Raw genomic sequence first — 18,050 nt, forward strand, 5'->3', positions numbered from 1 at the left:
TTTTGTAAATGTTTGCACAATGTAAATATTGGACTTTCATTGTGGCATGCATATATATATATCTAACATAATATGGCTAAAGAGGTAAACATTAAAACAGAAAAGTAAGAAAAATGCACAACTTTCCTTTTTAATTCTCAGATCACAATAGTGGTTAGAATGAAGCATACCAGAGGGCCCCCGGGACCCAAACCCCAAAAAAATGTTTTCATTGAAAACTCTATAAATGAGGTGCTGATTCCGCCATGATTCACCTGATATGGAAGTAATTAAAGCTGACAGCCGGCACTTTAACCATCTCATATTCATTCCATTTCAAAGAACAGAGTACAGAGTACAAAACAACACAAAATTGTGACTGTCCAAATACTTATGAACTGCATCGTATATCAAAAGTATTTTTCCCCCAACCAAATAAATAACTGTGTGTGAATACATTAGCAATAATGTATAATGGACAGGACTTTGTAGGTTACTATAAAATATATTTACCTACGATATATTAACCTCACAGTACTAGTGATAAGGTTAGACAATACATGGCATCCTTTGAGAGGATACTTACAGTGTCAGTTGGACGTTGTTTGGGAGGTATAAAAAAGGGTATAAAAAATTTCAAACAGGTTTCAAACCCTTTTTAAAGATTGTCTTAATGTTAATCTAAACTTGAATCTGTATTAATTTTGTATTTTAGTGGCTCCAAAAGGTGCTGCCAATGGCCATTTCAGTGAGTTTGAGCAATTCGTTTATTTGTAAAATGTAGGTGTAGACTGACTGGTTGGGTTCCCTGCCTGTGTCCGCCCCGCCCCCAGCCTGACACACGCACGGCTACCTGAGCCTCTGTTTGGACAGCTTGCCAGCAGCCATGGCAACAGTAAGCTTCTGTGTTACCTACTAGTATTCCTTTCAATGATTCACCTGAGTGCAGGTGTGTCAGCGGCTGCAGCTTGGAAAAGCACCCAGCGTTCTTAGCCAGGGCCTGGACTCGAACCCTCAAAGAAGGGCCAGGTTACGCATCCTCACGTCTGTGTGCTTTTCCTGTGCACACTTTGTTTACCTTTTCACAGGTGAATCTTTTTGCAAAGTCTAATGTAAATATGAAATGAATATGAATACAAAATGTTACAATATATAATGTATAATACATTGTAATCAAACTCTCTCCCAAAAATAGAATAATATCACAACAATAATAGTAATAATATAGAAAATAAAACCCCCCAAAGCTGTAACTTCTGATAAATGAATTCTCATTACACACAGTGGCCAATGCAGGAGATGGTTGGGTGTTCATGACGCATTGGCTGGTGAATGTGTCAGTTTGTGTGCGCGCGTGTGTGTGAGAGTATGTGAATGTATCCAAATAAATCACAGTCATTGAAGCGATAGCGCTGTAAAGCCCTGAAAACTTTTCGCAGAATAACCAGGGAACTTTTAGCCCAAAAGTTTTTCGCCGCCTTTTTAGAGCGATCGCTCGTCTTGTCCAATCGAATGTTAAATATTCGCCTTGGTACCCGCCTCTTCTCTGTTCTCTCTCGCCGATGGACCTATCAGAGCTGACCTTGGCATTCTCCGCCATTTTGAAGGGTTATAAGATATCTCCGCGAGGCTGCCGACCTGCTGCTCTGATCTGTAGTTCTGCATTGTGCAATGGACGGGTAAGTGTTGAGGAAATCGTGTGGAAAAAGTACTTGCAATAGGTTTAATACAGTAACAAATACAACGACACCGTTACGCGAATGTATTTACAGTCATATAATTTTAACTCGGTCACGGAACTGGACCGGAAACCGTTTTGTAAAGCCATTTGCTAGCTAGTTAGCAATACACGATAGCAAGTTAGCCCTGGTTGTGTTGGCGTAGCTTCCCATTAGCGCTGACACTGTCCAGAAGAGATCGCATCTATGTCGCCACTACTTAGATTTGCGACTAGTGTAAAAAGTCCGGTTTTTTAAAATGTGTTTATTAACGAGAAAATGTAGGTGAAGTTTATGAAGTGGCTTTAAATGTAAGCGAATAACTTGCCAACCACCTGTGGATTTTCTAAGTTTTTTTTTCAGGTAAGTTCGCTAACTTACCGGCTAGCTTGGCGAACTAACCGAAATCGCCCTGATTCTTATCATTAACGAATTAAACCAAAATTGTCGAAAGGGTTACGAGCTAACATTTGCAACCAACTTTCCACCTATCAAAAGAACATCAACGTGGCTCCGTTTCCGCATCTTTTGAGTGATTTTTTTTTTTTTTTTTTTTTTCTTCTCTCCTCCTCTCCCCCAATTTCCGTGAATTATGAGGTGGTTTAGGATGGCGGAACAGGACGGAAAAAAAAAAACATTGGTTGCAAGCGCTCGCCGAATAAAATATTTTTTTATCACCAACATCAGCTGGCTAGATGGATGGATTGAGCCGTAACCTACTTATTAAACGAACATTGACCAAGACGTTCTTCGTAACTTGTAGCGTTTGGATAACGCTGTGTTTGTAGCTTGCTTTGTGTAGCTATGTTTAAATAATTTGCCGTTCAAATTAATCCCATTAATTTTACGAAATTCTCAATCTGTATAATTTGCCGTAAATTATTTTGAATCGAAAAAATGCCAACGTTCTTGGTTTTATTCACTTGTCGGCGTGGTTTGTACTGAAGGTAACTAACGTTATAACTTACATGCCGAATTTGATATCCGGTTTGCTAACGTTACCTAGCTACTACAGCCCCTCGGTTCAGTGGGTTGGGTCATGTTACCTCCAGCGCCCTGCTCGGTTTCGTGGCGAGGCCACGGTGCTTGGAGCAAAGGCTAACGTTGGTACCTACTAGACTGCGTCAGCTATTTCGTTTCTGGATGATTGTTAGGGTCTGTAGGCGGTGGGGGATGTTTCAGAAACTCAACGAATTGGCCATTTAACTAGTTATCAGAACTTTCTCACTCCACCAACGGAAAGGAACACTGTATCAGCTAAATTCGCACGGTAAAGTCGGTGTTCAGTTTGAATTCACACCCGAATGATTCCGTTGAGCAACCATCAAAACTGCGGAGCTGTTTCGGCATGCCTTCTGTTTTGTCATCCACCCAGTCGACATGTTGTCTAGTTGCATTTTTAATTACCGTGTTCATTTTTATATTTGGGTCCTGAATTAACCCTCTCTTTCTCCCACCTTTGCTCTCTCCCAGCCGTTTAGAGACTGAATTGTATCCTCTGGGATCTCGTTACGTCGCTGAAATAGAGTAAGTTTCCTGTTCCTGTTAGGCCTTGTGAGTGTGTGTTCGCTCTGTCCTCTGTCCTTGCGGAGCTTTTATTAAAGGGCTGGGCTGAGCGGTTCGACTGAGATGGATATGACGTGTTGTCTGTTTGGGTTAGAGATGTCTGGGACTGATCCAGCATTCCTGAGCATTTAGTCAGGCAATGAAGCTGGTCTAAAGTATCTTGGTGTCCGTGTGTCCTAGGCATGGCTTTAAGTAACTTTCTTTATATTCAGTTTTGAGTTGGCAAAACTGGATCTTTCACACTAACACAGCGTTTAACAGAGGTTCTTCACCATGGGGAAACGTACCCAACTTTAAGTTGCTAGATGATGTTTCCGTGCTGAAGGACTGTATTTGGGGTTTCATTATGCCCAGATAATATGGCTGGGCATGCTGTGATGGATTTCCATAGCAGCAACCAAAAACAAGACCTCATAATCCCGCCCATAAAATGGTCCCCCCTAGTGTGTGTGTGTGTGTGTGTGTGTGTGTGTGTGTGTGTGTGTGTGTGTGTGTGTGTGTGTGTGTGTGTGTGTGTGTGTGTGTGTGTGTGTGTGTGTGTGTGTGTGTGTGTGTGTGTGTGTGTGTCAGCTCTCTGCAGAGGCAGCGGTTCGTCTCAGGGCCTGTATCAGCCACACCCTTCTGGAGGCGGGGCCCTGTGAGTGCCTCCCCTTTACCTCTGCAGACCTGGAGAAGGTTCAAGTATGACGGCACCTTGGACAGAGTCCTAGTTCATGCTTTATTGGCACATGCGCTGTCTAAAATGAACACTTTGCAAATTACTGCAAAAATGCGTCTCTTCACTTTTCCTTTTGGATTAAAAAAAATGAAATAAAAATGCTCTGATTCAGAATTTGCTCGGAACCGGAGGAATGTGCCTGCTAGCCATTTTGGGCATCATTCTTGGGGTGTTGGTCAGAAGAAATACCGTTTTATGTTGGTTTAGCTGTGTTGTGTTTAGTGAGCAGTCTGATCAGACTGCCCCCTGTTGGTCAGGTAGCCACACTGCTGCTCTACATTGCCATTTTCACTAGACAAGCAACACATTTCCCATGTCTATCACAACCTTGCTCGAATATCAAAACTGACACATCACATGCATTTAAACGTGAGCCTATGACAATCTGTACGAATAGGACGCTCTAAAATGAAATGGTTGTAAATTATTTTGACGTTGACACTGTGTAGAGCACAGGTGTCAAACTCCAGTCCTGGGGGGCCGTAGTGTCTGCTGGTTTTTGGGGTGTTCTGGGTTTATTCAAGTCATTGATTGGCTAAAGTATCCACACGCCTTGTTCCCAAGGCCTTAATTGGCAGCTGATTGAAAGGAATCCACAAAAACCTGCAGACACTGCGGCCCCCTGGGGATTCAGTTTGACACCCTGGTGTAGAGGTTCTCCTATAGGTGTGTTTGTTGATTAGTGATTGAAGCGTTTGCTGGTTCTGATGGTTCTGATGTCCTGAGACACGCAGAGCGGCCCATCCTGGGTTTTCCCTGCTCTGTGGAATCTTTGGCTCAGGCTGTACTGAGTAGTCCCTGGTGTATTCTGCTATTTTGGGTTTATGTGCGAGACAGTAGCCCACTGATTGGGGTCTGTGCTCTTGATTTATTTATTTATTTATTCCTGTGTTGTGGTCTTGGTGCAGCAGGATTAATTCCCATCTAGAGGTCGACGGTAGGCTTTTCTTACAACAAAGGGCAACGCATCCATTCCACTCCAGAGAATGGCATCTTTGTCCCTGAAACAACCTGACCCTTCTTACCAAACTGGAGCCGCGCCCACGTCTGCTTGTGTTGCTCTTTCTGTCCAAACAGGCAGGCCGTGCTCTTAAGGAAAGGCCCCGTCTGTGGTCTCGGGGGGGCCCCAGGAAGGGCCCCGTCTGTGGTCTCGGGGGCCCAGGAAGGGCCCTTCCTGCCTCTTCTGCACCGCTATCTCCCTTTGAGGAGCTTTGCGTGTTCGGCTGACAATTTTATCCAAAGCAACTTAGTTGATTCGACTAAACGGGAGTTAATGGTGTGTGTGTGTGTGTGTGTGTGTGTGTGTGTGTGTGTGTGTGTGTGTGTGTGTGTGTGTGTGTGTGTGTGTGTGTGTGTGTGTGTGTGTGTGTGTGTGTGTGTGTGTGTGTGTGTGTGTGTGTGTGTGTGATGTTGCACAGTGCTTATGGAGTGTGTGTGTGAGATGTAGCACAGTGCTAATGGAGTGTGTGTGTGTGTGTGTGATGTAGCACAGTGCTAATGTAGTGTGTGTGTGATGTAGCACAGTGCTAATGTGGTGTGTGTGTGATGTAGCAGTGTCAGTGGTGTGTGTGTGTGTGTGATGTAGCACAGTGCTAATGGTGTGTGTGATTTAGCACAGTGTCAGTGTGTGTGTGTGTGTGATTTAGCACTGTGTTAATGGTGTGTGTGATTTAGCACTGTGTTAATGGAGTGTGTGTGTGATGTAGCAGTGCAAATGGGGTGTGTGTGTGTCATGTAGCTCAGTGTTAATGGTGTGTGTGTGTGTGATTTAGCACAGTGTTAATGGTGTGTGTGATTTAGCACAGTGTTAATGGTATGTGTGATTTAGCACAGTGTTAATGGTATGTGTGATTTAGCACAGTGTTAGTAGTGTGTGTGATTTAGCACAGTGTTAATGGTATGTGTGATTTAGCACAGTGTTAATGGTGTGTGATGTAGCATCTAAGGAAGTGTTTGAAACTTGTATTTGGCTAACATCCTCCCCCTCCCCCTCTCTCCCCTGCAGCAGTGTCCACGACATAGCGGTTGGCACAAAGGTAGGCTCCTGTCTGTGCACTCTACCTGGCCCTTGGGCAGAGGGTGGGGTGTGTGGTTTGAGTGGGAGTTGGGCGGTTTAAAAGGGAGTGCTGATTTGGTGTGATGTGTTGTCGCTCTGGTGAAAGTTCATGCGGTTTCCCTCGATGTGGGAGGGGCTTATCCAAACTCTGGTGTTGGGTGTGGTGGGCATACACACACACACACACACACACACACACACACACCTGTAACAGTGTATTATCAAGGCTGAACTGTTAATGAGTAACGCAGAGGACATTGCCCTTTACCGTGTGTGTGTGTGTGTGTGTGTGTGTGTGTGTGTGTCCTCGTGTGTGTGTGTGTGTGTGTGTGTGTTTCTCAGAGGGGGTCTGACGAGCTCTTCTCCTCCTGCCTGTCCAACGGATCCTATATCATGAGCGGTGAGTCTGCCTCTCCGATGTGCTGTCTCTCTCCGATGTGCTGTCTCTCTCCGATGTGCTGTCTCTCTCCCCGATGTGCTGTCTCTCTCCGATGTGCTGTCTCTCTCTCCGATGTGCTGTCTCTCTCTCCGATGTGCTCTCTCTCTCCGATGTGCTCTCTCTCTCCGATGTGCTGTCTCTCTCTCCGATGTGCTGTCTCTCTCTCCGATGTGCTCTCTCTCTCTCCGATGTGCTCTCTCTCTCTCCGATGTGCTCTCTCTCTCTCCGATGTGCTCTCTCTCTCTCCGATGTGCTCTCTCTCTCCGATGTGCTGTCTCTTAAAACATAATGTTCTGGAACCTGCAGTCATGTCGTCGTTCCCCCCCCCCCCCCCCCCCCCCCCCCCCCACAGCCAATGGCAACGACAGTAAGAAATTCAAAGGTGACATCAGAAGTCCTGGCGTTCCGTCGCGTGTGGTGCATGTGCGCAAGCTTCCCAACGATATCAACGAGGCCGAGGTCATCTCCCTGGGACTGCCGTTCGGGAAGGTGACCAATCTGCTGATGCTGAAGGGCAAGAACCAGGTACTGGCACTACAGCTCCCACAATGCACTGCTCACAGCCCTTTATGCTCCTCCCTGGCACTGCAACTCCCACAATGCACTGCTCACAGCCCTTTATGGTACTGTATCTCTGCTGTATCTATCTCCCTGCTGACTGTGCTCTGTGTCTGTGCTGTGTCTCTGTATCCCTGCTGACTGTGTTGTCTCTGTGCTGTGTCTCTGTATCCCTGCTGACTGTGCTGTGTTCACAGGCCTTCCTGGAGATGAGCTCGGAGGAGACGGCTCAGACCATGGTCAGCTACTACTCGTCTGTGCCGCCCGTGGTCAGGAACCACCCCGTGTACATGCAGTACTCCAATCACAAGGAGCTGAAGACCGACAACTCGCCCAATCAGGTGGTGAGTTTGTCATCCAGCCAATCGGCTTGCTGGGGGCGGGACGCTAGAGCAAACTCATTTCCCCCGTAGAATGTAGAACAGAATACAGCCCAGGTGCCGGTGACATCGTTTGGGGCCGGAGTGCGGCTCCGGGAAGCGCGTGCGTCACAGGTGTGCGTTTCAGGGGCTGGCTGTCGGATGGGGAGTGCAGGTGTGCGTTTCAGGGGCTGGCTGTCGGATGGGAGTGCAGGTGTGTGTTTCAGGGGCTGGCTGTCGGATGCGGAGTGCAGGTGTGTGTTTCAGGGGCTGGCTGTCGGATGGGGAGTGCAGGTGTGCGTTTCAGGGGCTGGCTGTCGGATGGGGAGTGCAGGTGTGCGTTTCAGGGGCTGGCTGTCGGATGGGGAGTGCAGGTGTTCGTTTCAGGGGCTGGCTGTCGGATGGGGAGTGCAGGTGTGCGTTTCAGGGGCTGGCTGTCGGATGGGGAGTGCAGGTGTGCGTTTCAGGGGCTGGCTGTCGGATGCGGAGTGCAGGTGTGTGTTTCAGGGGCTGGCTGTCGGATGGGGAGTGCAGGTGTGCGTTTCAGGGGCTGGCTGTCGGATGGGGAGTGCAGGTGTGCGTTTCAGGGGCTGGCTGTCGGATGGGGAGTGCAGGTGTGCGTTTCAGGGGCTGGCTGTCGGATGGGGAGTGCAGGTGTGCGTTTCAGGGGCTGGCTGTCGGATGGGGAGTGCAGGTGTGCGTTTCAGGGGCTGGCTGTCGGATGGGGAGTGCAGGTGTGCGTTTCAGGGGCTGGCTGTCGGATGGGGAGTGCAGGTGTGTGTTTCAGGGGCTGGCTGTCGGATGGGGAGTGCAGGTGTGCGTTTCAGGGGCTGGCTGTCGGATGGGGAGTGCAGGTGTGTGTTTCAGGGGCTGGCTGTCGGATGGGGAGTGCAGGTGTGTGTTTCAGGGGCTGGCTGTCGGATGGGGAGTGCAGGTGTGCGTTTCAGGGGCTGGCTGTCGGATGGGGAGTGCAGCTGTGCGTTTCAGGGGCTGGCTGTCGGATGGGGAGTGCAGGTGTGCGTTTCAGGGGCTGGCTGTCGGATGGGGAGTGCAGGTGTGCGTTTCAGGGGCTGGCTGTCGGATGGGGAGTGCAGGTGTGCGTTTCAGGGGCTGGCTGTCGGATGGGGAGTGCAGGTGTGCGTTTCAGGGGCTGGCTGTCGGATGGGGAGTGCAGGTGTGCGTTTCAGGGGCTGGCTGTCGGATGGGGAGTGCAGGTGTGCGTTTCAGGGGCTGGCTGTCGGATGGGGAGTGCAGGTGTGCGTTTCAGGGGCTGGCTGTCGGATGGGGAGTGCAGGTGTGCGTTTCAGGGGCTGGCTGTCGGATGGGGAGTGCAGGTGTGCGTTTCAGGGGCTGGCTGTCGGATGGGGAGTGCAGGTGTGTGTTTCAGGGGCTGGCTGTCGGATGGGGAGTGCAGGTGTGTGTTTCAGGGGCTGGCTGTCGGATGGGGAGTGCAGGTGTGTGTTTCAGGGGCTGGCTGTCGGATGGGGAGTGCAGGTGTGTGTTTCAGGGGCTGGCTGTCGGATGGGGAGTGCAGGTGTGCGTTTCAGGGGCTGGCTGTCGGATGGGGAGTGCAGCTGTGCGTTTCAGGGGCTGGCTGTCGGATGGGGAGTGCAGGTGTGCGTTTCAGGGGCTGGCTGTCGGATGGGGAGTGCAGGTGTGCGTTTCAGGGGCTGGCTGTCGGATGGGGAGTGCAGGTGTGCGTTTCAGGGGCTGGCTGTCGGATGGGGAGTGCAGGTGTGCGTTTCAGGGGCTGGCTGTCGGATGGGGAGTGCAGGTGTGCGTTTCAGGGGCTGGCTGTCGGATGGGGAGTGCAGGTGTGCGTTTCAGGGGCTGGCTGTCGGATGGGGAGTGCAGGTGTGCGTTTCAGGGGCTGGCTGTCGGATGGGGAGTGCAGGTGTGCGTTTCAGGGGCTGGCTGTCGGATGGGGAGTGCAGGTGTGCGTTTCAGGGGCTGGCTGTCGGATGGGGAGTGCAGGTGTGCGTTTCAGGGGCTGGCTGTCGGATGGGGAGTGCAGGTGTGCGTTTCAGGGGCTGGCTGTCGGATGGGGAGTGCAGGTGTGCGTTTCAGGGGCTGGCTGTCGGATGGGGAGTGCAGGTGTGCGTTTCAGGGGCTGGCTGTCGGATGGGGAGTGCAGCTGTGCGTTTCAGGGGCTGGCTGTCGGATGGGGAGTGCAGGTGTGCGTTTCAGGGGCTGGCTGTCGGATGGGGAGTGCAGCTGTGTGTTTCAGGGGCTGGCTGTCGGATGGGGAGTGCAGGTGTGTGTTTCAGGGGCTGGCTGTCGGATGGGGAGTGCAGGTGTGCGTTTCAGGGGCTGGCTGTTGGATGGGGAGTGCAGGTGTGCGTTTCAGGGGCTGGCTGTCGGATGGGGAGTGCAGGTGTGCGTTTCAGGGGCTGGCTGTCGGATGGGGAGTGCAGGTGTGCGTTTCAGGGGCTGGCTGTCGGATGGGGAGTGCAGGTGTGCGTTTCAGGGGTGCAGAGCAAGCGTCAGGAGGAGCAGAGCATTGTGGGTAGGGAACATGGGGCTTTTGAGTTTGAGCCCCTGGAGGGGCATGTGTCTGTGGTTCTCTGATATGCCGACAGTAATAACCCAATTACTGATAATGGCTGAGTGCTTTTATTTCATTTTAAACTTTGTTGTTCGTCTGTGTGCCCAAGTCACTGTCCGTAATGCGTGGGAAATGAATCCAATGGGAGTGTTCATTTTATAACGCCAAGAAATATTGCCGACACTTTAATTCTTGAGTCAAACAAGAGTAGCCTGTACGAATATAGCATGCAAGGCGCTATATATGACCCACCACCATAGCATACGAATCGGTGGAACAAAATGGAGAAGATGCACGTGGATGGTATACACGCATTTTTATACCCCCCTGCTCTCTCCCCCTGACTGCTCTCTCTCCCCCTGACTGCTGCTCTCTCTCCCCCTGACTGCTGCTCTCTCTCCCCCTGACTGCTGCTCTCTCTCTCCCCCTGACTGCTGCTCTCTCTCTCCCCCTGACTGCTGCTCTCTCTCTCCCCCTGACTGCTGCTCTCTCTCCCCCTGACTGCTGCTCTCTCTCCCCCTGACTGCTGCTCTCTCTCTCCCCCTGACTGCTGCTCTCTCTCTCCCCCTGACTGCTGCTCTCTCTCTCCCCCTGACTGCTGCTCTCTCTCTCCCCCTGACTGCTGCTCTCTCTCTCCCCCTGACTGCTGCTCTCTCTCTCCCCCTGACTGCTGCTCTCTCTCTCCCCCTGACTGCTGCTCTCTCTCTCCCCCTGACTGCTGCTCTCTCTCTCCCCCTGACTGCTGCTCTCTCTCCCCCTGACTGCTCTCTCTCTCTCCCCCTGACTGCTCTCTCTCTCTCCCCCTGACTGCTCTCTCTCTCTCTCTCTCCCCCTGACTGCTCTCTCTCTCTCTCACCCCTGACTGCTCTCTCTCTCTCCCCCCCTGACTGCTCTCTCTCTCTCTCTCCCCCCCTGACTGCTCTCTCTCTCTCTCTCTCTCTCCCCCCCTGACTGCTCTCTCTCTCTCTCTCTCTCCCCCCCTGACTGCTCTCTCTCTCTCTCTCTCTCTCCCCCCCTGACTGCTCTCTCTCTCTCTCTCTCCCCCCCTGACTGCTCTCTCTCTCTCTCCCCCCCTGACTGCGCTCTCTCTCTCTCCCCCCCTGACTGCGCTCTCTCTCTCTCTCCCCCTGACTGCTCTCTCTCTCTCTCTCCCCCTGACTGCTCTCTCTCTCTCCCCCTGACTGCTCTCTCTCTCTCTCTCTCTCTCTCTCTCTCTCTCTCTCTCTCTCTCTCTCTCTCTCTCTCTCTCTCTCTCTCTCTCGCTCTCTCTCGCTCTCTCTCCCCTGACTGCTCTCTCTCTCCCCCTAGAGGGCCCAGGCGGCGCTGCAGGCGGTGAACGCGGTGCAGGCGGGCGGCGTGGTGGCCATGGACCCGGCGGGGATGGGCGGGCAGAGCCCTGTGCTGCGCGTCATCGTGGAGAACCTGTTCTACCCCGTCACCCTGGACGTCCTGCACCAGGTACGGCCCTCCCCGCCCTGGACGCGCGTGGGTGATGTGCGTTTCCTTCTTTTTCGTAATGTTGGTTTTCACCCTTTTCCCAGATCTTTTCCAAGTTCGGCACGGTGCTGAAGATCATCACTTTCACCAAAAATAACCAGTTCCAAGCACTGCTCCAGTATGCCGACGCTCTGACCTCACAGCACGCCAAACTGGTGGGTAGCGATTGGCTGGTGGGGAAATCGGGGAGGTTTGTGATTGGACGGCTGATCTGCTTTTGATCTGATCGCGGTGGAGCCCCTTCTCCCCTGATCTGTGTCCACTTCCCAGTATTCACACAGTCATGGAAATGCACTGCTTCACTTTAACCTTTTAGAAAGTGTTTGCTTAGGAACGTAACGATTGGCCCATTGACTCCCCGCCACGCAGTGTGCGACGGTCAGCTGACCCTGTTAACGGCTCTGTGATTGGTCCCCTCAGTCTCTGGACGGGCAGAACATCTACAACGCCTGCTGCACTCTGCGGATCAGCTTCTCCAAGCTCACCAGCCTGAACGTGAAGTACAACAACGACAAGAGCCGGGACTACACGCGGCCGGACCTGCCCACGGGCGACAGCCAGCCCCCCCTGGACCACCACGCCATGGCGGCCTTCGGTGAGGCTCCGCCCCCTGCCGCCGCACCAATCACTGTCCGGTCCTCCGGTCTCTGGAAACTCCCTCTGTAGGGCGTCTCGAACCCGGGGCCCGATATTGACGTACTTGGACTGGCTCCAGTGCTGTGGAGTGTGTGCCCTCCTTCGATCGGGGGGCGGGGTGGATCGTTGCGTTTTTGGCGCGCGTCTACACGATGCGAGCCGTTCTTCACTGCGCTCCGTGCCGTGTCTTCCAGGTGCTCCTGGGATCATCTCTGCGTCGCCCTACGGAGGCGCTGCCCACGCCTTCCCCCCCGCCTTCGCCATTCAGCAGGCAGGTCAGTGACCCTCACTTCACTCCGGCTACGCTAACGCAAGAACCACAGTCAGGTGAGGCTAACGTGTGCGTGTGCGTGTGCGTGTGCAGGTCTGGCGGTGTCGGGGGTCCCAGGGGCGCTGGCGTCTCTGAGCATGCCTGGTGCTGCTGCTGCTGCCGCTGCTGCTGCCAGTAGACTGGGCCTGTCGGGCCTTGGCCCCGCCCACTGCGTCCTGCTGCTTAGCAACCTGAACCCTGAGGTTAGTGCCCCCCCCCCTGTCTGTCTCTGTCTCTCTGTCTCTCTGTCCCCCCCCCTGTCTGTCTGTCTCTGTCTCTGTCTCTGTCTCTGTCTCTGTCTCTGTCCCCCCCCCCTCTCTGTCTCTCTGTCTCTGTCTCCCCCCCCCCCCCCCTCTTTGTCTCTTTGTCTCGCTGTCTCGCTGTCTCGCTGTCTCGCTGTCTCGCTGTCTCGCTGTCTCGCTGTCTCTTTGTCTCTTTGTCTCTTTGTCTCGCTGTCTCTCTAAGTAGCGTGTACTGTGACCTATGACTTGTTGCGCAATGACGAGATGCTGCGCTCTGTCAGGGCTGTTTAAACTGGTTTCCATGGAGACTGTTACTGTTAGATCCAGTACTGTTACAATTTAAACCGGTTTCTGGGGGCGGAGCGAGCCAACCCATAGCCTGGTGGGTGTGGCTGTTCTGGGTTTGACTAGGCGGGTAGTTTGACCTGCATTTGTCCAATCAGCTGGACCTGTGTATGCTGGCCCCACCCACCTGGGCCAGGATAGGGTGTGTGTGGTGTGTGGTGTGTGGTGTGTGGTGTGTGGTGTGTGGTGTGTGGTGTGTGGTGTGTGTGGTGTGTGTGGTGTGTGGTGTGTGGTGTGTGGTGTGTGGTGTGTGGTGTGTGGTGTGTGGTGTGTGTGGTGTGTGGTGTGTGGTGTGTGGTGTGTGGTGTGTGGTGTGTGGTGTGTGGTGTGTGGTGTGTGTGGTGTGTGGTGTGTGGTGTGTGGTGTGTGGTGTGTGGTGTGTGGTGTGTGGTGTGTGGTGTGTGGTGTGTGGTGTGTGTGTTCAAATTCAGTTCGTTTTTATTTATTTATTTCTTAGTGTTTGTACATTTTGGGGAGGTGGGTTGGGGGTCATTGCTGTTTATAATTTATTAAACCATTTTACTCTACAGGCTGGAGCATCACAGTACTGACCCTGTTTTTGTTTTTGTTTTACCTTTTTTTCCTTGTTTCTCTCCCCCCACCCCACCCCCCATTTTTCCCTCTTCCCTACCCTCTTTTTTTGTTTTAATACCTTCACCTGGATCTCCCTTTGCCAACTGACTGCACGCCCCCACCCTTCTTTTAAAAAACAAAAAACAAAAAAAAAAACACAAATGGACAATTTTGAACAAAACTACAAAAATGGTGGGGATGAATGTGCCAAAACCAAAACTACATGCCCCACCACCACCACCCTCCTCTTCCTCCCCCTTCTCCCAAATGTCACCATCTCCATGGTCCCACCACGCGGCTTCTGGCCCATTTCCTGTGGATCTGCTTGGCTGTGGACATGTTGGACCTCCACTGTCCCATCTTTCCCTGTCTCTCCCCCCCGCTGCCTTCCTCTGCTGTCTAAAAGAGCGTAACGCCCAATTGCCTCTTTACTCTGTTCGGTATGTTCTCATTGCCTTCCTAATTTTATTATTTATCATTATTATTATTATTACAGTCATTGCTACTGTTGTCATTATTGCTGCCATTATTATTGTTTTAGCACCCTGGTTTTGGTTGTTCCTGTGTTTTCATTTTGATTTTATTTTGTGTGTTTTTATAAAACTTTCTGTGGGCAGAGAGTTGGAGAGCCTTTTTGTTCTTAGGTGTGCCTGTTTGGCGTGTGTTGGCTGTTGGATCGAGCACTAGCTGGAGAATTGGGTGTTTGCTCCTGGTTCGGGTTTTGGAGCCTTGCGCTGGGCGATGTACCACAATAATAACATGAGTATTAACAGAACCGCCACTGGCACCGCCCACAGCTCTGCCTCTCTGGCTCTGCTCGCGGCAGCGTTTCCCAGCCCTGTCCAATGCTTTTGGGGGGGAAAAACTGCATCTCCACTTGTCTATTGGCTGTTGGTGAGACAGCCAATCAGCTGCGTGGCCTTGCAACTTCCATGTGACCGCACTGTTTTCCTCCAATCACATGGAAGCTATAAAGTCTTACTGCTGATTGGACATCCTAGCACCCAATAGGTACCATTGGTGAAGCGTTGTGCTCTCTGGTGATTAGTGCCGTTTGGGCTTTTGCTAGCGCGTCAGATATGGAGACGTAAAGAGATGCTCTCAGTGGTCGTGATCGGTAGAGATGCTCTCAGTGGTCGTGATCGGTACTGCACTTGAGTGTTGCTGTACTTCTCTCCCGCCCAGTTCAGGCCTGTCCTGTGCCCTTTTGGGTCCTACGCAGTTTTGCCATCATCACACTTTCAAAAGAAATGACAGGGAAAAGATGAAGGTTTTTTGTAAGAGCTGTGATGACTCAGTGAGTTGCCTCCCAGTGCCTGTGCAGTCTACAGTTTTGTTTTAAACTCTTTCCGTTAGTTAAACCGTCTCTGACTCCACCCCTGCCTGACGTGACCGCGGCTGAGGGCTCACTTTACCGAAGCGCTTAAAGGTAGTTAAGGGCTGGTGACGTGGATGACGCAGAGTGAACGGAAGTTGACAAACCTTTTCATTACATTACATTCACATTACTTTTCCTGTTGTACTGCACTTTAATCAATGTAATATTTGCTCTTTGTTCCCAGGGCAGCATCTAATTGGCTAGCTGGCATTGTTAGCGTCCATTTGCATTGACAAGGAGCAGCAAACTAAATGGAATGTCTGGTTTCCACTCTTACCTGATATTCCTGTCATCCGGATTACACGGGCCAGAGCAGTTGAGATCAGATTCTGGGAGAACCCAAATTTATGTCCCACTATGCAATATGTTTATGGTGATCTGCTGCTGTCTGTGAGGTTGTGAGGCCGTCGGGCCAGGGGCCGGGCCGGGGGGCCAGGCTGGGGGGGTCAGGGGCCGGGGGGGTCATGCTCCTGAAACTGCTGTGTGTTTTGTGTGGCCTTCGTTCTCTGCTCAGCCACTGAGGTCTGTGGGGACCATTAAACGCTTGGGATTGTCCTAGAAACCTTTTCTCTGTCTCTCCCTCTCCCTCCTTTGAAAGCAATGCCATGCCATGACCACAGCTGAATGATGTGGTTCTCGGGTCTAAATGGGGAAATTCAGCTCTCATACAATATTGATTTCTGCCACTTTATTTCATCTGAGCCTCTTCGTTGCACTATGGTTCCAGTTTTTCTTGTGCTTTGAGATGCGAGGCTTAAAAGCGACGTTTTTAAATGATGGCGGTCAGTCGCAGAATTCCCGTCGTGGGACAGAGCCCTGGGTTGGGTTGCGCTGCCCATTGTAATGGTGTTGGAATGTTGCATGCTGGGAGATGCAGTGCACAGTGGCAGGTGGCTGTAGTCCGCCAGGCCCCTCTCACCGCGGCGACTCAAACTCCAGCCACAGAGAGCCGCCGTCTGCTGCTGTCGGACGCTTCCTTTCCCAATGGTGGCCATTTTAGCCCCAGGAAGCGAGGCGGGCGGATCCCTGACTGAAACAAAAGCCCTGAAGTGCAGGACCACGGCGAGCAGCAGCAGACACAGCGACTCTGTGACTGGCGTTTGGGATGCCTGCTTCAGGCCTGATCTGTGGGAGGGAGGGAGGGAGGGAGGGAGGGAGGGAGGGACGGGGCGGGGCAGCGTCCCACACAGGCCCGGGCTCTGTGTCTCACAGCTCCCTGCTGCCCCCTGCAGGTGTGTACGGGGACGTCATGAGGGTGAAGATCCTGTTCAACAAGAAGGACAACGCCCTGGTGCAGATGGCTGACGGGACCCAGGCTCAGCTCGGTACGGCCCATGGCCCATGTTCTGTTCATGTGTCCGTGTTGAGTGGGGTGTTGTATGGCTGTGTTCAGTGTCTGTGTTCAGTGTCCGTGTTGTATGGCTGTGTTCAGTGTCCGTGTTGAGTGGGGTGTTGTATGGCTGTGTTCAGTGTCCGTGTTGTATGGCTGTGTTCAGTGTCCGTGTTGTATGGCTGTGTTCAGTGTCCGTGTTGTATGGCTGTGTTCAGTGTCCGTGTTGAGTCGCACGGCCATGTTGATGGGTTGTTAACGCGGTGCCTCCGTCTCCATAGCGATGAGCCACCTGAACGGACAGAAGCTCCACGGGAAGGCGATCCGCGTGACTCTGTCCAAGCACACCACGGTGCAGCTGCCCCGGGAGGGGCATGAGGACCAGGGCCTGACCAAAGACTACAGCACCTCCCCCCTGCACCGCTTCAAGAAGCCCGGCTCCAAGAACTACCAGAACATCTTCCCCCCGTCCGCCACCCTGCACCTCTCCAACATCCCGTGAGTGCCCTGCTCCCAGTGCTCCCAGTGCTCCCAGTGCAGCTCTGCGTTTGGTCCTGCCTGGCCTCTCGCCCGTCGTTGCCGTGCCTGAGGGGCTGGTCTTGTGTTGCTGGTGTTGCGTAATGTTTTCTCGTCTTGCGTAACGTTCCCGTGTCTCCTCAGGCCCTCGGTGGTGGAAGATGATCTGAGGTCGCTGTTTGCCAGCTCTGGTGCCTTGGTCAAGGCCTTCAAGTTTTTCCAGTGAGTTCCCTGGACGTGCCCTGACACCTGCGCTCACACACGCGTGTTTGCATGCCAACTCCAAACACATTGGCCCAGACAAATGCTATGTATTTGTATCGGTGTTTTTAAATCTCCAGAAATAACCTGGTGTTGCGCTGGACTGTGGGAGTTGGCTGTGATTTTGTGTGTGCGTGTGTCTGTGCGTGTGCGTGTGTCTGTGCGTGTGTCTGTGCGTGTGTCTGCGTGGTCAGGAGCTGGACTGTGGGAGTTGGTGTGTGGGAAGTGATCAGGAATGGTTCCGTTTCAGGAAAGACCGTAAGATGGCGCTGATCCAGATGGGCTCAGTAGAGGAGGCCATTGAGTCACTGATCGAGTTCCACAACCACGACCTGGGCGAGAACCACCACCTGCGTGTCTCCTTCTCAAAGTCCACCATCTGAGGAGGCCACGCCCAGACAACCCCCACACCCGCCCACTATCATCCCTCTGTATATATATGTAATACACACGTACACACACACACACACACACACACACACGTAAAGCCTTTATATATGACTCACCTGCCTCTGCGCCTCGGCTTCAGACCCTGGGGGGGGGGGGGGGGGGCTTCTGTGTGCAACTCCAACCATGAAGGAGGAAGCACAGCTGGAGCATGTGGCTGGTAGATTGAAGAGGACCAACATTTGCCCTCACTCTCTCCTGCACTCTCCCTCACTCTCTCTCTCTCTCTCTCTCCCCACTCCCTCTCTCCTGCACTCTCTCTCTCCCTCACTCTCTCTCTCTCTCTCTCTCTCTCTCTCTCTCCTGCACCCTCCCTCATTCACTCACTCCCTCTCCCCCCCACTCACTCTCTCCCTCACTCTCTCCCTCACTCTCTCCCTCACTCTCTCCCTCTCTCTCCCTCTCCCTCTCCCTCTCTCCTGCACTCTCCCTCTCTCCCTCACTCTCTCCCTCTCTCTCCCTCTCTCTCCCTCTCCCTCTCCCTCTCTCCTGCACTCTCTCTCCCTCTCTCCTGTACTCTCTCTCCCTCTCTCCTGCACTCTCTCCCTCTCCCTCTCTCCTGCACTCTCTCTCTCAC

The 18,050-nt window shown here is 52.5% G+C and overlaps 1 protein-coding gene across 1 annotated transcript; it reads left to right on the plus strand.

Moving 5' to 3' along the window:
• Window positions 1-1,576: 1,576 nt before the first annotated feature.
• Window positions 1,577-17,525, plus strand: LOC133128085 (polypyrimidine tract-binding protein 1-like). The gene is made up of 16 exons (XM_061241329.1): window positions 1,577-1,658; window positions 3,171-3,224; window positions 5,987-6,017; window positions 6,380-6,437; window positions 6,829-7,001; window positions 7,232-7,378; window positions 11,247-11,396; window positions 11,480-11,590; window positions 11,856-12,030; window positions 12,266-12,346; window positions 12,436-12,584; window positions 13,948-13,981; window positions 16,152-16,244; window positions 16,531-16,747; window positions 16,910-16,987; window positions 17,277-17,525. Exons 1-16 carry the CDS (start codon window positions 1,651-1,653, stop codon window positions 17,407-17,409), a joined length of 1,692 nt encoding a protein of 563 aa, XP_061097313.1. The 5' UTR covers window positions 1,577-1,650; the 3' UTR covers window positions 17,410-17,525.
• Window positions 17,526-18,050: the final 525 nt, after the last annotated feature.

The sequence above is a fragment of the Conger conger genome, chromosome 5 (assembly GCF_963514075.1).
Source record: "Conger conger chromosome 5, fConCon1.1, whole genome shotgun sequence".
Lineage (NCBI taxonomy): Eukaryota > Metazoa > Chordata > Actinopteri > Anguilliformes > Congridae > Conger > Conger conger.